Consider the following 23827-nt stretch of genomic DNA (forward strand, 5'->3'; position numbering starts at 1 on the left):
AAACACTTTTTTTACCATGTACTTTTTCATATTTATCCATATTTTTAAAAAAACTACCCAAAAAACATCCATTTTATTAGTTTAGAGCTTCTAAATAAAAAAAGTTACGCAGTTCTGAAGAGATTCATCGATATAAAAACCGGTTAGTTGAAAAACGCATTTATACCAATCCTACGTACTAAAATAGATGTACACCATGGTAATAAAGCAAATAATAACCCACGTAGCCATGGTTTAACAGCAAACTACAAATTTCGTCATTTTTGAGTGTCTTGCTTGCTTAATGAAATTAAAAAAAATAGTTATAATTACTTTAAATGTATTCTACATATCGTATATTTGGAACACAACCCTTGAGAATCTAATAAACTATCTTTGAAAAAAGTATTGCCATAAAACACTTTTTTTACCTTGTACTTTTTCATATTTATCCATATTTTTAATAAAATTACAAAAAAAACATCCAATTTATTAGTTTAGAGCTTCTAAATAAAAAAACGTTACGCAGTTCTGAAGAGATTCATCGATATAAAAACCGGTCAGTTAAAAAACGCACTTATGCAACCACACGTATTAAAATAGATGTAATAAGGTAAATAATAACCAACGTCGGAATGTTTTAACAGCAACCAGTCGGGACAGACGATACATGAGCCGTTAACAGAGATTGGCGCGTATCTGCGTTACAAAAACCATGAGGAAAAGGATGAAACTGCAAATTTTGTCATCCATGAATGCCCTACTTGCTTAATGACATCAAAGGGTTCAAGCTAAAGGGCCTGATTGACTTCTCAAAGGACTTGGTAACCAGAATGTAACTATGAACCATGAAGACTTGTCTAACAACAGCAATGGAAGGCGTTCTAGACCTGCTGTCAAGATCGGGCTGCTCATAGATTTACACTAAAAGAAATCGCGAAGAAAATCGCCAGAAGAAGATGTCAAAAGTTGAGGATCTACTCTAATATCAAATTAATTGAGTCGAGATACAAATAAAACAAAGATATTTGCACTAAACTCATCAAAAGCGAGTTTGCGCGTGTAGAAATTCTGTTTCTAAACATTGCGCATCATCTACTACTTCGCAATTACGTCCAAAGGAACATCCTGCGATGATTAGGCTCATTTTACTCGAAACCGCAACAATTAAGTGTAGTTTAATCAGGGAATGGATAAAAGGAGTTAAGATTAGGTTTCTTTTTTATTAAAAACACACTTCTTTATCATTATCTAATTTATTAAAATAGTAAATCAATCGTTATCTGTGATATATTTTTGGTAAGCCTTCTGAGCAGTATTTTTGAGTTCTTGCGCCATAGTTGGACTCGTTTCCATCACCAATTTATGGAAATAACCGTCTTCGATTTGTAGAAGTTTATGGGGATGATCGAATTCCACCATGTTACCGAAACTCATCACCAAAACTTTATCGGAATCCATGATGGTGTTCAATCTGTGCGCTATGGTCAGTACCGTGCAGTCTTTGAACGCTTTGCGTATCGTCGCTTGGATCAAAGAATCGGTTCTACAACCGAAAAAATTAATCAATTTCATCCTGCAATAGATAAAATTGTCTTACCTTTGATCTACGTTGGCTGTAGCTTCGTCCAGTATCAAGATTTTATTGTCTTTCAAAATAGCTCTCGCCAAACAGATCAATTGCCTTTGGCCAAGACTGAAATTGGCGCCGCCTTCCGCTACCATGAAATCCAAAGAATCCACGCTTTCTTTCAACTCGACCTGGACAACGGAACAGAGTTTAGAAGGACTAATCGGTGTTGCCGCGACCCCAACTTACCAATTCCAGCGCGTCCCAGATCTTGTCGTCGTCGAATTCGCCGAAAGGATCCAAATTGTATCGTAGAGTTTCGGAAAACAAAACCGGTTCTTGGGGAATTATGGAAATCTTCTTCCGCAAATCCGTCAGACCTAAATTTTGTATTTCGACTCTATCTATCAGGATAGAACCTTCCAATGGAGCTAATCGGAATAGAGCGGAAATTAGAGAAGATTTTCCGGCTCCGGTTCGTCCTACTATACCAATCTACGGAAAAATACAATATTTGCTAACTATTTTCGTATACACCCGGTATATACGTTACCTTTTCTCCAGGTTTGAATATCATATTCAAATTTTTCAAAACCGGTGGTTCGTTCTCGACATATTTCAAATAGAGGTTATTGAATTCTATATTTCCCCTTCTAGGCCAAGTACCTTTTGGTTTTTTCTCTATAATAACGAGTACGTGAACTTTGGTGTACTGAACACACTGTATACACTCACAATTACACCGTCTGACGTGCGTCTTCGGAAACAGTCTCATTGCGAGTTATGGTGTAAACAGTCTCGTCGAAACGCGCCTCAGACAATGTAATTGCGAGTTTTGGTGTAAACAGTCTCGTCGAAACGCGCCTCAGACAATGTAATTGCGAGTTTTGGTGTAAACAGTCTCGTCGAAACGCGCCTCAGACAATGTAATTGCGAGTTTTGGTGTAAACAATCTCGTCGAAACGCGCCTCAGACAATGTAATTGCGAGTTTTGGTGTAAACAGTCTTCAGTCTCGTCGAAACGCGCCTCAGACAATGTAATTGCGAGTTTTGGTGTAAACAGTCTCGTCGAAACACGCCTCAGACAATGTAATTGCGAGTTTTGGTGTAAACAATCTCGTCGAAACGCGCCTCAGACAATGTAATTGCGAGTTTTGGTGTAAACAGTCTCGTCGAAACACGCCTCAGACAATGTAATTGCGAGTTTTGGTGTAAACAATCTCGTCGAAACGCGCCTCAGACAATGTAATTGAGAGTTTTGGTGTAAACAGTCTCGTCGAAACACGCCTCAGACAATGTAATTGCGAGTTTTGGTGTAAACAGTCTTCAGTCTCGTCGAAACGCGCCTCAGACAATGTAATTGCGAGTTTTGGTGTAAACAGTCTTCAGTCTCGTCGAAAAGCGCCTCAGACAATGTAATTGCGAGTTTTGGTGTAAACAGTCTCGTCGAAACGCGCCTCAGACAATGTAATTGCGAGTTTTGGTGTAAACAGTCTCGTCGAAACGCGCCTCAGACAATGTAATTGCGAGTTTTGGTGTAAACAGTCTTTAGTGTCGTCGAAACGCGCCTCAGACAGTGTAATTGGAAGTGTTGGTGTAAACAGTCTTCAGTCTCGTCGAAACGCGCCTCAGACAGTGTAATTGCCAGCTTTGGTGTAAAGAGTCTTCAGTCTCGTCGAAACACGCCTCAGACAATGTAATTGCGAGTTTTGGTGTAAACAGTCTCGTCGAAACACGCCTCAGACAATGTAATTGCGAGTTTTGGTGTAAACAGTCTTTAGTCTCGTCGAAACGCGCCTCAGACAGTGTAATTGACAGTATTGGTGTAAACAGTCTTCAATCTCGTCGAAACGCGCGTCAGACAATGTAATTGGGAGTTTTGGTATAAAGAGTCTTCAATCTCGTCTAAACGCTCGTCACACAGGGTAATTGGGAGTTTTGGTATAAGCAGTCTTCAATCTCGTCGAAACGCGCGTCAGACAATGTAATTGGGAGTTTTGGTGTAAACAGTCTTCAGTCTCGTCGAAACGCGCCTCAGACAGTGTAATTGCGAGCTTTGGTGTAAAGAGTCTTCAGTCTCGTCGAAACGCGCCTTCCAAAAATCTCAACTTACCTTTTGGTGTATCGAACGGCCCTTCGTTATCTAGAGTGGTATATTGCAGAACCCTTTCTACGCTTGTTAAATTATTTATAACTTCTGCCAGTTGTTTCATTCCATATTGTAACATACCGGTTAGTACCATACATTGCGATATTGCCAAACCTGCCATGCTACCATTAACATTTGTGACTAAAATGCAATATTAGAGATGAAAACAGCTCAGCAACAACCAAAGACAAAGTTTGCTTATTAATACCCAGTGACGTAATTATATAGGATTAACATCTGTTTTTGTAATTGTGGTACCATTTGAAGAAAAATGAAAGATATATATTTTCAAAATAACCTTTAAAAACATGTTTTCCGTAGCTGATATATCCCAGAAACCCTTATTAATATATTTAACAGTCATTTCAATGATATATAGAAAAAAAAATACTCACAAGATGCTGTAATTACGAAGCTAAAGGTAACTATAGCCAAAAAAATTAGTACAATCAAGTCGAGCCATAAACCAAACGCGTTCATACATGCCAACGTTAAATACCACGCCGAAGTATGGACATCCTGTATATAAAACGAAAACTGTTTCAATAAAGTTTTTAAAAATGAAAAATCGATTTATATACAGTATTATTTAGGCCACGCCGGTCCTGCCATTTGTGTACTCGTAGCAATAAGTGAAATTTTCGATTTTTATTATTTTGTTGTCGTTTAAATGAATAAAATCTCTAATAATATGTCAATTGTTTTAATTAATTAATAAGGATAAAAAGTCATATTATCTAAACGTGAAATAAAATAATTTCTTATAAAATGGACGCTGTCATATGACATCACATTTAAACAACGTTGCCAGACTTTGATAATAACACGAAGATAAACAAATTATGAAATTATTATATTAGTGCAAGTTGAAAATGAGTGAAAGTATTTATTTCTTCTTAATTTATATATTAATTATTCAACTGCTTTTGATTAATTAAGAGTGGATATGAAAAAAATATTATCACGTCATATAATAAATATAAGATTCTTGGGATTGTTGATGTGCGGAATATCGAGGCAACTCTGCACAAGTTGTTAACCCGATTCGGAACATTCCATTACTGATATTAAGGGGAGTGAAGGCAGTTTAATAATTTTTACGTTGTCTGTTTAAGTGAAGTTAATTATTGTAAATTTTCTGCTAAAAAATATGAATTACGAAAATGATTAAACACAGCTTAGAAATAAAACGTGATTATCTCGATTCGTATACGAGGTTTATCATAAGTGAGTTCCATAAAGTGAATTTATTCGTTATACGTGGAAAAAAGGATGTTAAGGACTTCTTATACGTGAGTAACGATTTACATTACTTTTTAATAAGACTGTTAATTGGTATTAAATAAAATAATTGTCTCATTTTTTAATAATTAAAAAAATAATAATGAAATACTTTACCTGATGTCGATCGAATTCATTTATCAAAATTTCTTCTGAATGGGACGATCTTATAGTAACTATTCCGCAAATAGTAGAACTCACATGGGAAAATACAGGGGATTTCGCTAAAATATGGATAAAAATTGATTAAACAAAATCTAGGTGGCTAGAAATGTTTCCGCTTTGTTTATGATGACATCTGTCAAAATTTTACTTATATCTGACAGATAGATTAGTATAAAGAAAAGCGTAATGTAAATATGGGACAAACAAGGAAAGAAATCGAAAAATATTCTCGTAAATAATTTTGAAAACTGATTTAAATAAAATTGCTTTCACTTTTATTCTTTTAAAATTGTTTAAAATGTTTTTTCATCAGATTTTGAATAAAAAACTTCGAATAACGTGCGTAAATGAAAGTTAAAAACGAATTTGAGGTTATACAATCTACTAATTCAATAAAACTGCGAAAATTTCGAACCCTATTGCAATAATTAGCATTCAATGTCAAATATAAGGAAGATATTTGTAAGGTAGGTGCCGCGATTGCTTAATGCTGATCAAAAGTAGGCACTAATTCGAAATTCAAACACGTTTTTGTCGATACGGCACTATATATAGCAGAAAAAATCGAATCGAGTGCTTTTCGACATATTTTTATGAATTTTTTTAATAAAATAAAACGTTTAACGTACGTACCGATTCCTTCTAAATGCTTAAGAGTTTTGGCAGTCGCCATATACCATGTTCTGAATTTTAAATATAAACTTCCAAGTATAATGAGAATTATTATCATAATTGGATTTGCTATAACGATATTTATCAATATTCCCGCCATAACAAGGAAAATCTATAAGAAAAATATCGATTAAAGTCAATCAAGTTTATGGTTCGATTATACGATGATAAAACCCCCAAAAATTTTTTTTTTTGACAACATGACGCTTAGGCACTTACTAGTGAGTTGCTTTCATATTGATTAACCCTCGTAATATTTTGATAATTATTTTCAAAATTTTGTATGTATATGATAATTTGTAACACCCTGTAGCTTATTATAGATATATATTTCTCCTGCCACCCCTGTATCACTTTTTTCAAGTTCAGTATATCAATATATACCGAGGTAAGTCGAAAACTATACTTTGCTTTCATATTGATTGACCCTCGTAATATTTTGGTAATTATTTTCAAAATTTCGTATGTATATGATAATTTGTGACACCCTGTAGCTTATTATTGATATAAATATTTCTCCTTCCACTCCCGTATCACTTTTTTCAAGTTCAATATATCAGTATATACCGAGGTAAGTCGAAAACTATACTTTGCTTCCATATTGATTAAACCTCGTAATATTTTGATAATTATTTTCAAAATTTCGTATGTATATGATAATTTGTGACACCCTGTAGCTTATTATTGATATAAATATTTCTCCTTCTACTCCCGTATCACTTTTTTCAAGTTCAATATATCAATATATACCGAGGTAAGTCGAAAACTATACTTTGCTTTCATATTGATTGACCCTCGTAATATTTTGGTAATTATTTTCAAAATTTCGTATGTATATGATAATTTGTGACACCCTGTAGCTTATTATTGATATAAATATTTCTCCTTCCACTCCCGTATCACTTTTTTCAAGTTCAATATATCAGTATATACCGAGGTAAGTCGAAAACTATACTTTGCTTCCATATTGATTAAACCTCGTAATATTTTGATAATTATTTTCAAAATTTCGTATGTATATGATAATTTGTGACACCCTGTAGCTTATTATTGATATAAATATTTCTCCTTCCACTCCCGTATCACTTTTTTCTAGTTCAATATATCAGTATATACCGAGGTAAGTCGAAAACTATACTTTGCTTTCATATTGATTGACCCTCGTAATATTTTGATAATTATTTTCAAAATTTCGTATGTATATGATAATTTGTGACACCCTGTAGCTTATTATTGATATAAATATTTCTCCTTCCACTCCCGTATCACTTTTTTCAAGTTCAATATATCAGTATATACCGAGGTAAGTCGAAAACTATACTTTGCTTTCATATTGATTGACCCTCGTAATATTTTGATAATTATTTTCAAAATTTCGTATGTATATGATAATTTGTGACACCCTGTAGCTTATTATTGATATAAATATTTCTCCTTCCACTCCCGTATCACTTTTTTCAAGTTCAATATATCAGTATATACCGAGGTAAGTCGAAAACTATACTTTGCTTCCATATTGATTAAACCTCGTAATATTTTGATAATTATTTTCAAAATTTCGTATGTATATGATAATTTGTGACACCCTGTAGCTTATTATTGATATAAATATTTCTCCTTCCACTCCCGTATCACTTTTTTCAAGTTCAATATATCAGTATATACCGAGGTAAGTCGAAAACTATACTTTGCTTCCATATTGATTAAACCTCGTAATATTTTGATAATTATTTTCAAAATTTCGTATGTATATGATAATTTGTGACACCCTGTAGCTTATTATTGATATAAATATTTCTCCTTCCACTCCCGTATCACTTTTTTCAAGTTCAATATATCAGTATATACCGAGGTAAGTCGAAAACTATACTTTGCTTCCATATTGATTAAACCTCGTAATATTTTGATAATTATTTTCAAAATTTCGTATGTATACGATAATTTGTGACACCCTGTAGCTTATTATTGATATAAATATTTCTCCTTCCACTCCCGTATCACTTTTTTCAAGTTCAATATATCAATATATACCGAGGTAAGTCGAAAACTATACTTCGCTTCCATATTGATTAACCCTCGTAATATTTTGATAATTATTTTCAAAATTTTGTATGTATATGATAATTTGTAACACCCTGTAGCTTATTATAGATATATATTTCTCCTTCCACCCTTGTATCACTTTTTTCAAGTACAGTATATCAATATATACCGATGTAAGTCGAAAACTATACTTTGCTTTCATATTGATTGACCCTCGTAATATTTTGGTAATTATTTTCAAAATTTCGTATGTATACGATAATTTGTGACACCCTGTAGCTTATTATTGATATAAATATTTCTCCTTCCACCCCTGTATCACTTTTTTCAAGTTCAGTATATCAATATATACCGAGGTAAGTCGAAAACTATACTTTGCTTTCATATTGATTGACCCTCGTAATATTTTGGTAATTATTTTCAAAATTTCGTATGTATACGATAATTTGTGACACCCTGTAGCTTATTATTGATATAAATATTTCTCCTTCCACCCCTGTATCACTTTTTTCAAGTTCAGTATATCAATATATACCGAGGTAAGTCGAAAACTATACTTTGCTTTCATATTGATTGACCCTCGTAATATTTTGATAATTATTTTCAAAATTTCGTATGTATATGATAATTTGTGACACCCTGTAGCTTATTATTGATATAAATATTTCTCCTTCCACTCCCGTATCACTTTTTTCTAGTTCAATATATCAGTATATACCGAGGTAAGTCGAAAACTATACTTTGCTTCCATATTGATTGACCCTCGTAATATTTTGATAATTATTTTCAAAATTTCGTATGTATATGATAATTTGTGACACCCTGTAGCTTATTATTGATATAAATATTTCTCCTTCCACTCCCGTATCACTTTTTTCAAGTTCAATATATCAGTATATACCGAGGTAAGTCGAAAACTATACTTTGCTTCCATATTGATTAAACCTCGTAATATTTTGATAATTATTTTCAAAATTTCGTATGTATATGATAATTTGTGACACCCTGTAGCTTATTATTGATATAAATATTTCTCCTTCCACTCCCGTATCACTTTTTTCTAGTTCAATATATCAGTATATACCGAGGTAAGTCGAAAACTATACTTTGCTTCCATATTGATTAAACCTCGTAATATTTTGATAATTATTTTCAAAATTTCGTATGTATATGATAATTTGTGACACCCTGTAGCTTATTATTGATATAAATATTTCTCCTTCCACTCCCGTATCACTTTTTTCAAGTTCAATATATCAGTATATACCGAGGTAAGTCGAAAACTATACTTTGCTTCCATATTGATTAAACCTCGTAATATTTTGATAATTATTTTCAAAATTTCGTATGTATATGATAATTTGTGACACCCTGTAGCTTATTATTGATATAAATATTTCTCCTTCCACTCCCGTATCACTTTTTTCAAGTTCAATATATCAGTATATACCGAGGTAAGTCGAAAACTATACTTTGCTTTCATATTGATTGACCCTCGTAATATTTTGATAATTATTTTCAAAATTTCGTATGTATATGATAATTTGTGACACCCTGTAGCTTATTATTGATATAAATATTTCTCCTTCCACTCCCGTATCACTTTTTTCAAGTTCAATATATCAGTATATACCGAGGTAAGTCGAAAACTATACTTTGCTTTCATATTGATTGACCCTCGTAATATTTTGGTAATTATTTTCAAAATTTCGTATGTATATGATAATTTGTGACACCCTGTAGCTTATTATTGATATAAATATTTCTCCTTCCACTCCCGTATCACTTTTTTCAAGTTCAATATATCAGTATATACCGAGGTAAGTCGAAAACTATACTTTGCTTTCATATTGATTGGCCCTCGTAATATTTTGGTAATTATTTTCAAAATTTCGTATGTATATGATAATTTGTGACACCCCGTAGCTTATTATTGATATAAATATTTCTCCTTCCACCCCTGTATCACTTTTTTCAAGTTCAATATATCAATATATACCGAGGTAAATCGAAAACTATACTTTGCTTTCATATTGATTGACCCTCGTAATATTTTGATAATTATTTTCAAAATAAAAATTAGAAAAAATACGTGAATTCCAAAATTTTGTAAAGTTATTTTATAGTTTATACTTTATATTGAAAACAATAATTTTTGATAACATTTTCTTCACCCCCTCGTAATATATTTACGAAAAATCGACATTATTCGATTGTTTTTTGAATAAAAAAATAAAAGACGTCGATTTCAAAATTTCATAGCGATATTTGTTACGTAAAACCCGAATTTTACAACATTTCGTATACCCCCCGTATCACCAATATTATTATAGGAAAATATCGTTAAAAACACTCACCGAAACCGAATCCAGTAGTACCCTCGGTAAAATTTCGTCTATGCACCCAATATCTTTCGAAAATCTGTTCAAAATCCTTCCGCTCGGGTTGGTGTCGAAAAATCTCATCGGAGCTTTCAATAATTTATTGAACATGGTCGAATGCAAATTTTCCGAAGCCATAGTACACGACATATAATATAAAAATGTTCTACTTAATACTAACAGTACCACTAGAATTATTAAAGTACCGTAAATGTATAGAGCCGAATCAGTTTTGATCAGCCTCTGTATAGAACCGTCTATTATGACATAGTCGTACATGTTGTTGAAATTTAATGTAATGAAGGATAAAATATTACGAATATTTAGTTTTTTCATGATTTTTTTAATGATATTTTCTGTACTATTATCGGTACTATTGAGAAGATTCGAAAAACTGTTATTGGTGGATTTTTGGTTATCAAACATGTCGATGATAGGCTTATTAGAGTTGTTTCCATTTTTGGAGTAACTTGGTTCAGTACTGGTACTATTCATATGATTTTTGAGGTATTTGGTACCTTCATTTGCTTTGTTATTAAATTTGTTGTTGATAGTACTGTTGTAGTCATTTTTAAACAAATCTTCACGGTATTTGGTACCACCGACTTCTTTGTTGTTAAAATGAAGACTATTGTTCAAGGTACTACCATTTTTATGGTGGTAACTAGATTCACTGTTGGTACTATTCATATGATCTTTGATGAAATCATCATTGTGTTTGGTATCTTCGTTTTCTTTGTTATTATAATAATTATTCTCGTTTTTGGTAGTACCATCATCATTATTTTCATTTCTACTTCCATTGACTTTATTTTTGGGAAAGTCGTCACTGTATTTAATATTTTTTTCGTCTTTGTTGTCATAATGATTGTTGTCGTTTTTGGTACTACCATTATTTATAATGTGGAAACTGGTACTGGTACCATTCTTGTGATTTTTGAAGAAATCTTCACTGTATTTGGTATTTTCGTTTTTGTTACTATAATAATTGTTCTTGTTTATGGTACTACTATTATTAATGTTGTAGAAACTAGGTTCAGATCTGGTACTACCTGTATATCCATTATTTTTGAAAAATTTCTTATCGTTTTTTGTACTTTCATTTTCTTTGGTAAAATTGTTGTTGAAGGTATTAAAATGATTGTTTTTGGGGTTTTTGGTACTACTAATGTTGATGCTATAAGAACTATCTTCACTATTGGCACCATTCTTATGATTTTTAGTGAAATCTTCAATGTTTTTAAAACTTTCGTCTTCTTTTTTGGTAAAATTATATTTATTATTAAAATCGTTATTAGATTTCTCCCAATTATTTTCGATTTTGGTACTACCATTATTAATGATGTAGAAATTAGGTTCGGTGCTGGTACTATCGATATAATTTTTGAAAAAATTCATATTATCTTTGGTACTTTCATTTTCTTTATTAAAATTTTTGTTACCGTTATCAAAATAATTGATTCGCGGGTTATTGGTAGTACCACTATTGATACTAGATGACCCCTCGTCGTTTCTGGTACCATTCTCATGAATTTTATCTATATCTTCTAATTTTTTAATACTTTCGTCTTCTTTTTTGATAAAATCATATTTATTATCAATATCGTCAATATTTTTCTTCACATTGTTCAGGCTTTTGGTACTACCATTATTAATGTTGTGGAAATTAGGTTCTGTGCTGGTACTATTGACATAATTTTTGAAAAAATCTTCATAATCTTTGGTTCTTTCATTTTCTTTATCCAAATTTTTGTTAACGTTATCAAAATAATTGATTCGCGGGTTGTTGGTAGTACCACTATTGATACTAGATGACCCCTCGTCGTTTCTGGTACCATTCTCATGAATTTTATCTATATCTTCTAATTTTTTAATACTTTCGTCTTCTTTTTTGATAAAATCATATTTATTATCAATATCGTCAATATTTTTCTTCACATTGTTCAGGCTTTTGGTACTACCATTATTAATGTTGTGGAAATTAGGTTCTGTGCTGGTACTATCGACATAATTTTTGAAAAAATCTTCATAATCTTTGGTACTTTCATTTTCTTTATCCAAATTTTTGTTAACGTTATCAAAATAATTGATTCGCGGGTTATTGGTAGTACCACTATTGATACTAGATGAACCCTTGTCGTTTCTGGTACCATTCTCATGATTTTTGTTAAAATCTTCTGATTTTTTAATACTTTCGTCTTCTTTTTTGATAAAATCATATTTATTATCAATATCGTCAATATTTTTCTTCACATTGTTCAGGCTTTTGGTACTACCATTATTAATGTTGTGGAAATTAGGTTCTGTGCTGGTACTATTGACATAATTTTTGAAAAAATCTTCATAATCTTTGGTTCTTTCATTTTCTTTATCCAAATTTTTGTTAACGTTATCAAAATAATTGATTCGCGGGTTGTTGGTAGTACCACTATTGATACTAGATGACCCCTCGTCGTTTCTGGTACCATTCTCATGAATTTTATCTATATCTTCTAATTTTTTAATACTTTCGTCTTCTTTTTTGATAAAATCATATTTATTATCAATATCGTCAATATTTTTCTTCACATTGTTCAGGCTTTTGGTACTACCATTATTAATGTTGTGGAAATTAGGTTCTGTGCTGGTACTATTGACATAATTTTTGAAAAAATCTTCATAATCTTTGGTACTTTCATTTTCTTTATCCAAATTTTTGTTAACGTTATCAAAATAATTGATTCGCGGGTTATTGGTAGTACCACTATTGATACTAGATGAACCCTTGTCGTTTCTGGTACCATTCTCATGAATTTTATTAAAATCTTCTAATTTTTTAATACTTTCGTCTTCTTTTTTGATAAAATCATATTTATTATCAATATCGTCAATATTTTTCTTCACATTGTTCACGCTTTTGGTACTACCATTATTAATGTTGTGGAAATTAGGTTCTGTGCTGGTACTATCGACATAATTTTTGAAAAAATCTTCATAATCTTTGGTACTTTCATTTTCTTTATTAAAATTTTTGTTATCGTTATCAAAATAATTGATTCGCGGGTTGTTGGTAGTACCACTATTGATACTAGAAGAACCCTCGTCGTTTCTGGTACCATTCTCATGATTTTTGTTAAAATCTTCTAATTTTTCAATACTTTCGTCTTCTTTTTTGATAAAATCATATTTATTATCAATATCGTCAATATGTTTCTTGACATTGTTCACGCTTCTGGTACTACCATTATTAATGTTGTAGAAATTAGGTTCTGTGCTGGTACTATCGACGTAATTTTTTGAAAAATCTACATTATCTTTGGTACTTTCATTTTCTTTATTAAAATTTTTGTTATCGTTATCAAAATAATTGATTCGCGGGTTATTGGTAGTACCACTATTGATACTAGATGAACCCTTGTCGTTTCTGGTACCATTCTCATGATTTTTGTTAAAATCTTCTGATTTTTTAATACTTTCGTCTTCTTTTTTGATAAAATCATATTTATTATCAATATCGTCAATATTTTTCTTCACATTGTTCACGCTTTTGGTACTACCATTATTAATGTTGTGGAAATTAGGTTCTGTGCTGGTACTATTGACATAATTTTTGAAAAAATCTTCATAATCTTTGGTTCTTTCATTTTCTTTATCCAAATTTTTGTTAACGTTATCAAAATAATTGATTCGCGGGTTGTTGGTAGTACCACTATTGATACTAGATGACCCCTCGTCGTTTCTGGTACCATTCTCATGAATTTTATCTATATCTTCTAATTTTTTAATACTTTCGTCTTCTTTTTTGATAAAATCATATTTATTATCAATATCGTCAATATTTTTCTTCACATTGTTCAGGCTTTTGGTACTACCATTATTAATGTTGTGGAAATTAGGTTCTGTGCTGGTACTATTGACATAATTTTTGAAAAAATCTTCATAATCTTTGGTACTTTCATTTTCTTTATCCAAATTTTTGTTAACGTTATCAAAATAATTGATTCGCGGGTTATTGGTAGTACCACTATTGATACTAGATGAACCCTTGTCGTTTCTGGTACCATTCTCATGAATTTTATTAAAATCTTCTAATTTTTTAATACTTTCGTCTTCTTTTTTGATAAAATCATATTTATTATCAATATCGTCAATATTTTTCTTCACATTGTTCACGCTTTTGGTACTACCATTATTAATGTTGTGGAAATTAGGTTCTGTGCTGGTACTATCGACATAATTTTTGAAAAAATCTTCATAATCTTTGGTTCTTTCATTTTCTTTATTAAATTTTTTGTTAACGTTATCAAAATAATTGATTCGCGGGTTGTTGGTAGTACCACCATTGATACTAGATGACCCCTCGTCGTTTCTGGTACCATTCTCATGAATTTTATCAATATCTTCTAATTTTTTAATACTTTCGTCTTCTTTTTTGATAAAATTATACTTATTATCAATATCGTCAATATTCTTCTTCCAATTGCTTACGTCTTTGGTACTACCATTATTGAAATTGTAGAAATTAGGTTCTGTGCTGGTACTATCGACATAATTTTTGAAAAAATCTTCATAATCTTTGGTACTTTCATTTTCTTTATTAAAATTTTTGTTATCGTTATCAAAATAATTGATTCGCGGGTTGTTGGTAGTACCACTATTGATACTAGAAGAACCCTTGTCGTTTCTGGTACCATTCTCATGATTTTTGTTAAAATCTTCTAATTTTTCAATACTTTCGTCTTCTTTTTTGATAAAATCATATTTATTATCAATATCGTCAATATGTTTCTTGACATTGTTCACGCTTCTGGTACTACCATTATTAATGTTGTAGAAATTAGGTTCTGTGCTGGTACTATCGACGTAATTTTTTGAAAAATCTACATTATCTTTGGTACTTTCATTTTCTTTATTAAAATTTTTGTTATCGTTATCAAAATAATTGATTCGCGGGTTATTGGTAGTACCACTATTGATACTAGATGAACCCTTGTCGTTTCTGGTACCATTCTCATGATTTTTGTTAAAATCTTCTGATTTTTTAATACTTTCGTCTTCTTTTTTGATTAAATCATATTTATTATCAATATCGTCAATATTTTTCTTCACATTGTTCACGCTTTTGGTACTACCATTATTAATGTTGTGGAAATTAGGTTCTGTGCTGGTACTATCGACATAATTTTTGAAAAAATCTTCATAATCTTTGGTACTTTCATTTTCTTTATCCAAATTTTTGTTAACGTTATCAAAATAATTGATTCGCGGGTTGTTGGTAGTACCACCATCGATACGAGATGAACCCTCGTCATTTCTGGTACCATTTTCACGATTTTTGTTAAAATCTTCCAAGTTTTTATCATTTTCGTCTTCTTTTTTGATAAAATCATATTTATCATCAATATCGTTATCAAATCCTTTCAAATAATTGTTCCAACTTTCGGTACCACCATTGATACTGTCAAAACCAAGTTCACTTCCAATATCAAACGAATTACGTCTGTTTCTGGTACTATTATCACGATCATTGCTCAAATTATTATAATAGATGGTACTATCATCATTTTTATTAATAAAACTTTCATTATCTTTAATATCATCGTTAGAATTATCGAAGAAATTTTTTTTGTTCACGGTACTACCATCGAAGTACTTATGTTCATCATTTAAATCGTTTTCGTTATAAGGAAAATCGTCATTATGTTTTTCCACTTCATTCTCATCGTTATTAGTGTTATTTATAATGTTATTATCATTGTTAGTAGTTTCTTCTTTTTTATCTGGTGTATTTTCATCATTTTCGTTATTACCATTATTTCTATAATAGTAATAATGGCTATTATTGATATTTCTATGGGTAGGGTAGTTATTTTTATGGAAAGTACCATGATTTATAAGGGAAGTACCATCAAAATGGTTGTTTTCAATAAAATCGATTGTGACATTCGTAATATTGGGATGCGTGTTTGGATGTATGAATACGGTACAGTTGGAATGACGGATTTGTTCCTCCGAAGTCCTGAAATGATTTTTTTCATAAAAATACTGAAAATTTTTTGATAAAAAATAGTTTTACCAAAGTGTGAGCCATTGGTCGACTCCAATTATCAACGCTTGCGAAGATAATAATAAAATTATAACAAAAACAACTAAAGTATTATTTTTAACGGATTTTAAATAATTTTTGAACGGTTTACTGTTAGGCCCATCGCCCGATTTCTCCTCGGTTATTTTATCGGTTGTTTCAGATTCTTCACTCTAAAATTGTGGATTTAAATAATAAAAATTTTTTTTAAAAATCCAACTCACGTCAGATATTGATAAAAGAGACATTTTCGTACTAGAACTCATGGAAAATCTTCTAACTTCTTCTTCTGGTATTGGAAAAAAAGTTTCGGCTGCTTCCGAGCTTGGAGGATTGGTATCTTCGGTGCTTTCGTCGGTTTCGTCGGCGGCTATTACCATTTTCGTAAAATCCAAATTACATTCGGATAATTCATCGAAAGTACCTTGCGCTTCAACTACACCCTGTAAAAAAACATTTGATAACTCGGTGTTTAGGCTCGTTTCGACGAGTTCTAAATTATGGGTAAAATGCAGAGGTCGGAATAAGGCATGATCTCGAAAAATCGGTATAATTGGGCTTATAAGTGTGGCAACGCTGTCGATAAAGATAACACAAAAATATTTTTCTCTGGCGAGAAAACGCGAAGTTTCTTTTTCTGTTGCTTTCTGAAGTTCAGTTGCTGGGATAGGTTCCATTGAAAATTTTGAAAAACGGGCTCTGTTGTCGACGCGCCGCGTTCTGAATTACTGTTATCTGTTACAACTAACGAAAATATGAAAACAGTGGCACTGACGACTAGAATCATCACGTTTTCATTGAAAAAAAAATGAAATCTCTCTGAGGGATGTTTGTTGACAGATATCCATGTAGGAAGTGACGTTTTGAGAAAAAATTTTTTCTGTTTCGTCGTATTTCCTTATAATAAACGCGGATTTCGAAATTATGCATATCGTATCTTCTAATAGTGTGGAAGAAGTATCAGAATTTTTAAAAACGGGCTCTGTTGTCGACGCGCCGCGTTCTGAATTACTGTTATCTGTTACAACTAACGAAAATATGAAAACAGTGGCACTGACGACTAGAATCATCACGTTTTCATTGAAAAAAAAATGAAATCTCTCTGAGGGATGTTTGTTGACAGATATCCATGTAGGAAGTGACGTTTTAAGAAAAAGCTTTTTCTGTTTCGTCGTATTTCCTTATAATAAACGCGGATTTCGAAATTATGCATATCGTATCTTCTAATAGTGTGGAAGAAGTATCAGAATTTTTAAAAACGGGCTCTGTTGTCGACGCTCCGCGTTCTGAACTACTGTTATCTGTTACAACTAACGAAAATATGAAAACAGTGGCACTGGCGACTGGAATCATCACATTTTCATTGAAAGAAAAATGAAATCTGTCTGAGGGATGTTTGTTGACAGATATCCATGTAGGAAGTGACGTTTTGAGAAAAAATTTTTTCTGTTTCGTCGTATTTCCTTATAATAAACGCGGATTTCGAAATTATGCATATCGTATCTTCTAATAGTGTGGAAGAAGTATCAGAATTTTTAAAAACGGGTTCTGTTGTCGACGCGCCGCGTTCTGAATTACTGTTATCTGTTACAACTAACGAAAATATGAAAACAGTGGCACTGGCGATTATAATCATCACGTTTTCATTGAAAAAAAAAATGAAATCTGTCTGAGGGATGTTTGTTGACAGATATCCATGTAGGAAGTGACGTTTTGAGAAAAAATTTTTCCTGTTTCGTCGTATTTCCTTATAATAAACGCGGATTTCGAAATTATGCATATCGTATCTTCTAATAGTGTGGAAGAAGTATCAGAATTTCTAAAAACGGGCTCTGTTGTCGACGCTCCGCGTTCTGAACTACTGTTATCTGTTACAACTAACGAAAATATGAAAACAGTGGCACTGGCGACTAGAATCATCACATTTTCATTGAAAGAAAAATGAAATCTGTCTGAGGGATGTTTGTTGACAGATATCCATGTAGGAAGTGACGTTTTAAGAAAAAGTTTTTTCTGTTACGTCGTATTTCCTTATAATAAATGCGGATTTCGAAATTATTCATATCGTATCTTCTAATAGTGTGGAAGAAGTATCAGAATTTCTAAAAACGGGCTCTGTTGTCGACGCTCCGCGTTCTGAACTACTGTTATCTGTTACAACTAACGAAAATATGAAAACAGTGGCACTGGCGACTAGAATCATCACATTTTCATTGAAAGAAAAATGAAATCTGTCTGAGGGATGTTTGTTGACAGATATCCATGTAGGAAGTGACGTTTTAAGAAAAAGTTTTTTCTGTTACGTCGTATTTCCTTATAATAAATGCGGATTTCGAAATTATTCATATCGTATCTTCTAATAGTGTGGAAGAAGTATCAGAATTTCTAAAAACGGGCTCTGTTGTCGACGCTCCGCGTTCTGAACTACTGTTATCTGTTACAACTAACGAAAATATGAAAACAGTGGCACTGGCGACTAGAATCATCACATTTTCATTGAAAGAAAAATGAAATCTGTCTGAGGGATGTTTGTTGACAGATATCCATGTAGGAAGTGACGTTTTAAGAAAAAGTTTTTTCTGTTACGTCGTATTTCCTTATAATAAATGCGGATTTCGAAATTATTCATATCGTATCTTCTAATAGTGTGGAAGAAGTATCAGAATTTCTAAAAACGGGCTCTGTTGTCGACGCTCCGCGTTCTGAACTACTGTTATCTGTTACAACTAACGAAAATATGAAAACAGTGGCACTGGCGACTAGAATCATCACATTTTCATTGAAAGAAAAATGAAATCTGTCTGAGGGATGTTTGTTGACAGATATCCATGTAGGAAGTGACGTTTTAAGAAAAAGTTTTTTCTCTTTCGTCGTATTTCCTTATAATAAACGCGGATTTCGAAATTATGCATATCGTATCTTCTAATAGTGTGGAAGAAGTATCAGAATTTCTAAAAACGGGCTCTGTTGTCGACGCTCCGCGTTCTGAACTACTGTTATCTGTTACAACTAACGAAAATATGAAAACAGTGGCACTGGCGACTAGAATCATCACATTTTCATTGAAAGAAAAATGAAATCTGTCTGAGGGATGTTTGTTGACAGATATCCATGTAGGAAGTGACGTTTTAAGAAAAAGTTTTTTCTGTTACGTCGTATTTCCTTATAATAAATGCGGATTTCGAAATTATTCATATCGTATCTTCTAATAGTGTGGAAGAAGTATCAGAATTTCTAAAAACGGGCTCTGTTGTCGACGCTCCGCGTTCTGAACTACTGTTATCTGTTACAACTAACGAAAATATGAAAACAGTGGCACTGGCGACTGGAATCATCACATTTTCATTGAAAGAAAAATGAAATCTGTCTGAGGGATGTTTGTTGACAGATATCCATGTAGGAAGTGACGTTTTGAGAAAAAATTTTTTCTGTTTCGTCGTATTTCCTTATAATAAACGCGGATTTCGAAATTATGCATATCGTATCTTCTAATAGTGTGGAAGAAGTATCAGAATTTCTAAAAACGGGCTCTGTTGTCGACGCTCCGCGTTCTGAACTACTGTTATCTGTTACAACTAACGAAAATATGAAAACAGTGGCACTGGCGACTAGAATCATCACATTTTCATTGAAAGAAAAATGAAATCTGTCTGAGGGATGTTTGTTGACAGATATCCATGTAGGAAGTGACGTTTTAAGAAAAAGTTTTTTCTGTTACGTCGTATTTCCTTATAATAAACGCGGATTTCGAAATTATTCATATCGTATCTTCTAATAGTGTGGAAGAAGTATCAGAATTTTTAAAAACGGGCTCTGTTGTCGACGCGCCGCGTTCTGAATTACTGTTATCTGTTACAACTAACGAAAATATGAAAACAGTGGCACTGGCGACTGGAATCATCACATTTTCATTGAAAGAAAAATGAAATCTGTCTGAGGGATGTTTGTTGACAGATATCCATGTAGGAAGTGACGTTTTAAGAAAAAGTTTTTTCTCTTTCGTCGTATTTCCTTATAATAAACGCGGATTTCGAAATTATGCATATCGTATCTTCTAATAGTGTGGAAGAAGTATCAGAATTTTTAAAAACGGGCTCTGTTGTCGACGCGCCGCGTTCTGAATTACTGTTATCTGTTACAACTAACGAAAATATGAAAACAGTGGCACTGGCGACTAGAATCATCACATTTTCATTCAAAAAAAAAATGAAATCTGTCTGAGGGATGTTTGTTGACAGATATCCATGTAGGAAGTGACGTTTTAAGAAAAAATTTTTCCTGTTTCGTCGTATTTCCTTATAATAAACGCGGATTTCGAAATTATGCATATCGTATCTTCTAATAGTGTGGAAGAAGTATCAGAATTTTTAAAAACGGGCTCTGTTGTCGACGCGCCGCGTTTGAAATACTGTTATCTGTTACAACTAACGAAAATATGAAAACAGTGGCACTGGCGACTAGAATCATCACATTTTCATTGAAAGAAAAATGTAATCTGTCTGAGGGATGTTTGTTGACAGATATCAATGTAGGAAGTGACGTTTTGAGAAAAAATTTTTCCTGTTTCGTCGTATTTCCTTATAATAAACGCGGATTTCGAAATTATGCATATCGTATCTTCTAATAGTGTGGAAGAAGTATCAGAATTTTTAAAAACGGGTTCTGTTGTCGACGCTCCGCGTTCTGAATTACTGTTATCTGTTACAACTAACGAAAATATGAAAACAGTGGCACTGGCGATTATAATCATCACGTTTTCATTGAAAAAAAAAATGAAATCTGTCTGAGGGATGTTTGTTGACAGATATCCATGTAGGAAGTGACGTTTTAAGAAAAAGCTTTTTCTGTTTCTTCGTATTTCCTTATAATAAACGCGAATTTCGAAATTATATCTACCGCACCGTTCAATAGGAAGACGTACCGGAAATTTTGAAAAACGGGCTCTGTTGTCGACGCACCGCATTCTGAACGACCGAACAGTGGCACCGGCGACAAGAATTCCCACGTTTCCATTGAATAAAAATCAAACCTCCCGCGCGGTACGTCTCTTTAATCTGTACTCATTTTAAGAATCACGTGACGGGCCGAATTTGTCCGAAAACACTCGATTATACACGCGAACAAACGAACAACGATTCTGCGAACGTTCCGCGCGTTAAATACGACAGAGATTCCGTTAAATCCCCCTCACGGTCACGCGACCACACATTCCGCGATCTCTCCCTATGGGGCGTCGTCAAGGACACCGTTCAAGCGAGAGGACCTAACTTACCTCATTAAGGACTATAATCATATCCGCTTTTTTCAAGTACTGCAATTGATGCGTCACCAGGATCCTCGTTTTTCCTTTCAAAAACTCACAGACGCACTCATCGAACAGATGTTTCCCGACGTGGGTATCAACCGCAGACAGAGGATCGTCCAGCAGATAAATATCCGCTTTCCTATACACAGCTCTGGCTAGATTGATCCGAGCCCTTTGTCCTCCGCTCAAAGACACCCCTTTTTCGCCTGGAAAACACCGACAATGATCCAATATGCCACCGGATCCGTACCCAAGAGACTTACCCACGATGGTTCTGTCGCCGTGAGGCAGCTGGTCGAAGTCATTCCTCAAGGCGCACGCCTCAACCACCCTCTTATACAAATTCTTATCGAAATGGCTACCGAACAGGATGTTGTTCCTCACGGACGATTGGAAAAGCCACGGCTGTTGCGCGCTGTAAGATATTTCCCCCCCGATCTCGATACCGCCGGATAGAGCTGCCAATTCCCCTATTAACAACTGGAAAATAGAGAAAACATTGAAAAGCGCTTTGAAACTATGAGAAAAATCGTGTTTTTACTTGTAATAACGAACTTTTCCCCGCCCCCACCGGACCTACTACAGCGCACAGTGTGCCGGGAGGAATACGCAGATTGATGTCCTCCAAAGTGCATCCCGTGTCCGTCCAGGAAGCGTCCGCGTAAGAAACGGTTATTCCGGTGTTTCTTGGTGCGCGCACGATGTCTTCTTCTTCTTTTTCTTCGAGCGCTAGAAAATCTTCGAGTCTCTTAACGGAGACCAAAGCTTCGGCTCCGGTGCTTATGGCCAGGGGATAAACCACCGCCATAGCTAGTTGGAGTATACCGAAGGATTGAGCTATGGAAAAAACTTTATCCGCGGAAATGATATTACCTAAAATAACCGGAATCAAAAATTTTCTTTTTTTGTTAATCTAATCGAAAGGTGGTTACTTTGCGGACGTACCTCGTATATATGAAACTTACCGAGTAATACGTAAGTTAGGAGAGTTGCGAATACTGATAGTTTGTCTGAGAAAACGGTGGAGCTGGAGTAAATTCCTCTGAGGATCGAAGCCGAATTGACGTCTTTCATTTCCTTGGATCGAGTTGTTTTTACTAATTTTTCGAATGGTTTTTCCCAGGCGTACATTTTGATCACTTGCATGCCGGATACTATTTCGCTCATGATTTTCACTCTTCGATCGGTTTTTTTGGAGACGCTGTCGCGTAAATTGGCGACGTATTTTGTCAAAAATCCTGAAAGAATAAACGGAAGTTTGTCGAAATTGGGATTGAAAATTCGAAAATTAGTCATCGGGTTTACTGACAAGTCCTTAAATAGAAAGGAATTCCTTGTAAAAACTTTTTTCTTATCTTATTTATCATTAATTAGGTTATTTTTATCTATTTATATGATATTTGTGAAGAAATAATTATAGTATAACAAGCTAAACAAGAAATTAATCAGCCATTATATCGTAAATCAATAATAGTATTAAAAATATTGGAAACATTTTTTTTTCAAATAATTATTCAATAAACAGGGTGGAAACACCTACGTTTGGATCTTTTTTACCAATTTTTTTTTCAATTTTCGAACTTTCTTTCGAAAATTTCGAATCGAATCAATACAGAATGGCCTTAAATTGATAAACGCCGTTTTTTTAAATTTATTTGTCATTAATTAGTTCATTTTTATCTATTTATATGATATTTGTGAAGAAATAATTATAGTATAACAAGCTAAACAAGAAATTAATCAGCCATTATATCGTAAATCAATAATAGTATTAAAAATATTGAAAACATTTTTTTTTCAAATAATTATTCAATAAACAGGGTGGAAACACCTACGTTTGGATCGTTTTTGCCAATTTTTTTCCATTTTTCGAACTTTATTCCGAAAATTTCGGTTCGAATTAATACAGAGTGGCCTAAAATTGATAAACACCGTTTTTTTTTAACTTATTTATCATTAATTAGTTTATTTTTATCTATTTTCATGATATTTGTGAAGAAATAATTATAGTATAACAAGCTAAACAAGAAATTAATCAGCCATTATATCGTAAATCAATAATAGTATTAAAAATATTGAAAACATTTTTTTTTCAAATAATTATTCAATAAACAGGGTGGAAACACCTATGTTTGGATCTTTTTTACCAATTTTTTTTTCAATTTTCGAACTTTCTTTCGAAAATTTCGAATCGAATCAATACAGAATGGCCTTAAAT

General features: G+C 32.8%; 1 protein-coding gene across 1 annotated transcript in view; it reads right to left on the reverse strand.

Annotated features, from left to right (window-relative positions):
• Positions 1-1228: 1228 nt before the first annotated feature.
• Positions 1229-23827, reverse strand: part of LOC130443909 (putative uncharacterized protein DDB_G0282133) — a 33235-nt gene continuing 10636 nt past the window's right edge. The window contains exons 5-19 of the mRNA XM_056778803.1: positions 22575-22847; positions 22151-22482; positions 21873-22089; positions 21577-21815; positions 16529-16747; positions 16296-16477; positions 10217-16238; positions 5778-5928; positions 5097-5203; positions 4094-4217; positions 3663-3839; positions 2103-2230; positions 1799-2044; positions 1580-1740; positions 1229-1525 (exon numbers count right to left, since the gene is read on the reverse strand). Of these exons, the coding sequence (XP_056634781.1) occupies positions 1252-1525; positions 1580-1740; positions 1799-2044; positions 2103-2230; positions 3663-3839; positions 4094-4217; positions 5097-5203; positions 5778-5928; positions 10217-16238; positions 16296-16477; positions 16529-16747; positions 21577-21815; positions 21873-22089; positions 22151-22482; positions 22575-22847 (8852 nt within the window). The 3' untranslated portion in view covers positions 1229-1251. The remainder of the gene's footprint in view (positions 1526-1579; positions 1741-1798; positions 2045-2102; positions 2231-3662; positions 3840-4093; positions 4218-5096; positions 5204-5777; positions 5929-10216; positions 16239-16295; positions 16478-16528; positions 16748-21576; positions 21816-21872; positions 22090-22150; positions 22483-22574; positions 22848-23827) is intronic.

The sequence above is a fragment of the Diorhabda sublineata genome, chromosome 5 (assembly GCF_026230105.1).
Source record: "Diorhabda sublineata isolate icDioSubl1.1 chromosome 5, icDioSubl1.1, whole genome shotgun sequence".
NCBI classification, from domain to species: Eukaryota; Metazoa; Arthropoda; class Insecta; order Coleoptera; family Chrysomelidae; genus Diorhabda; species Diorhabda sublineata.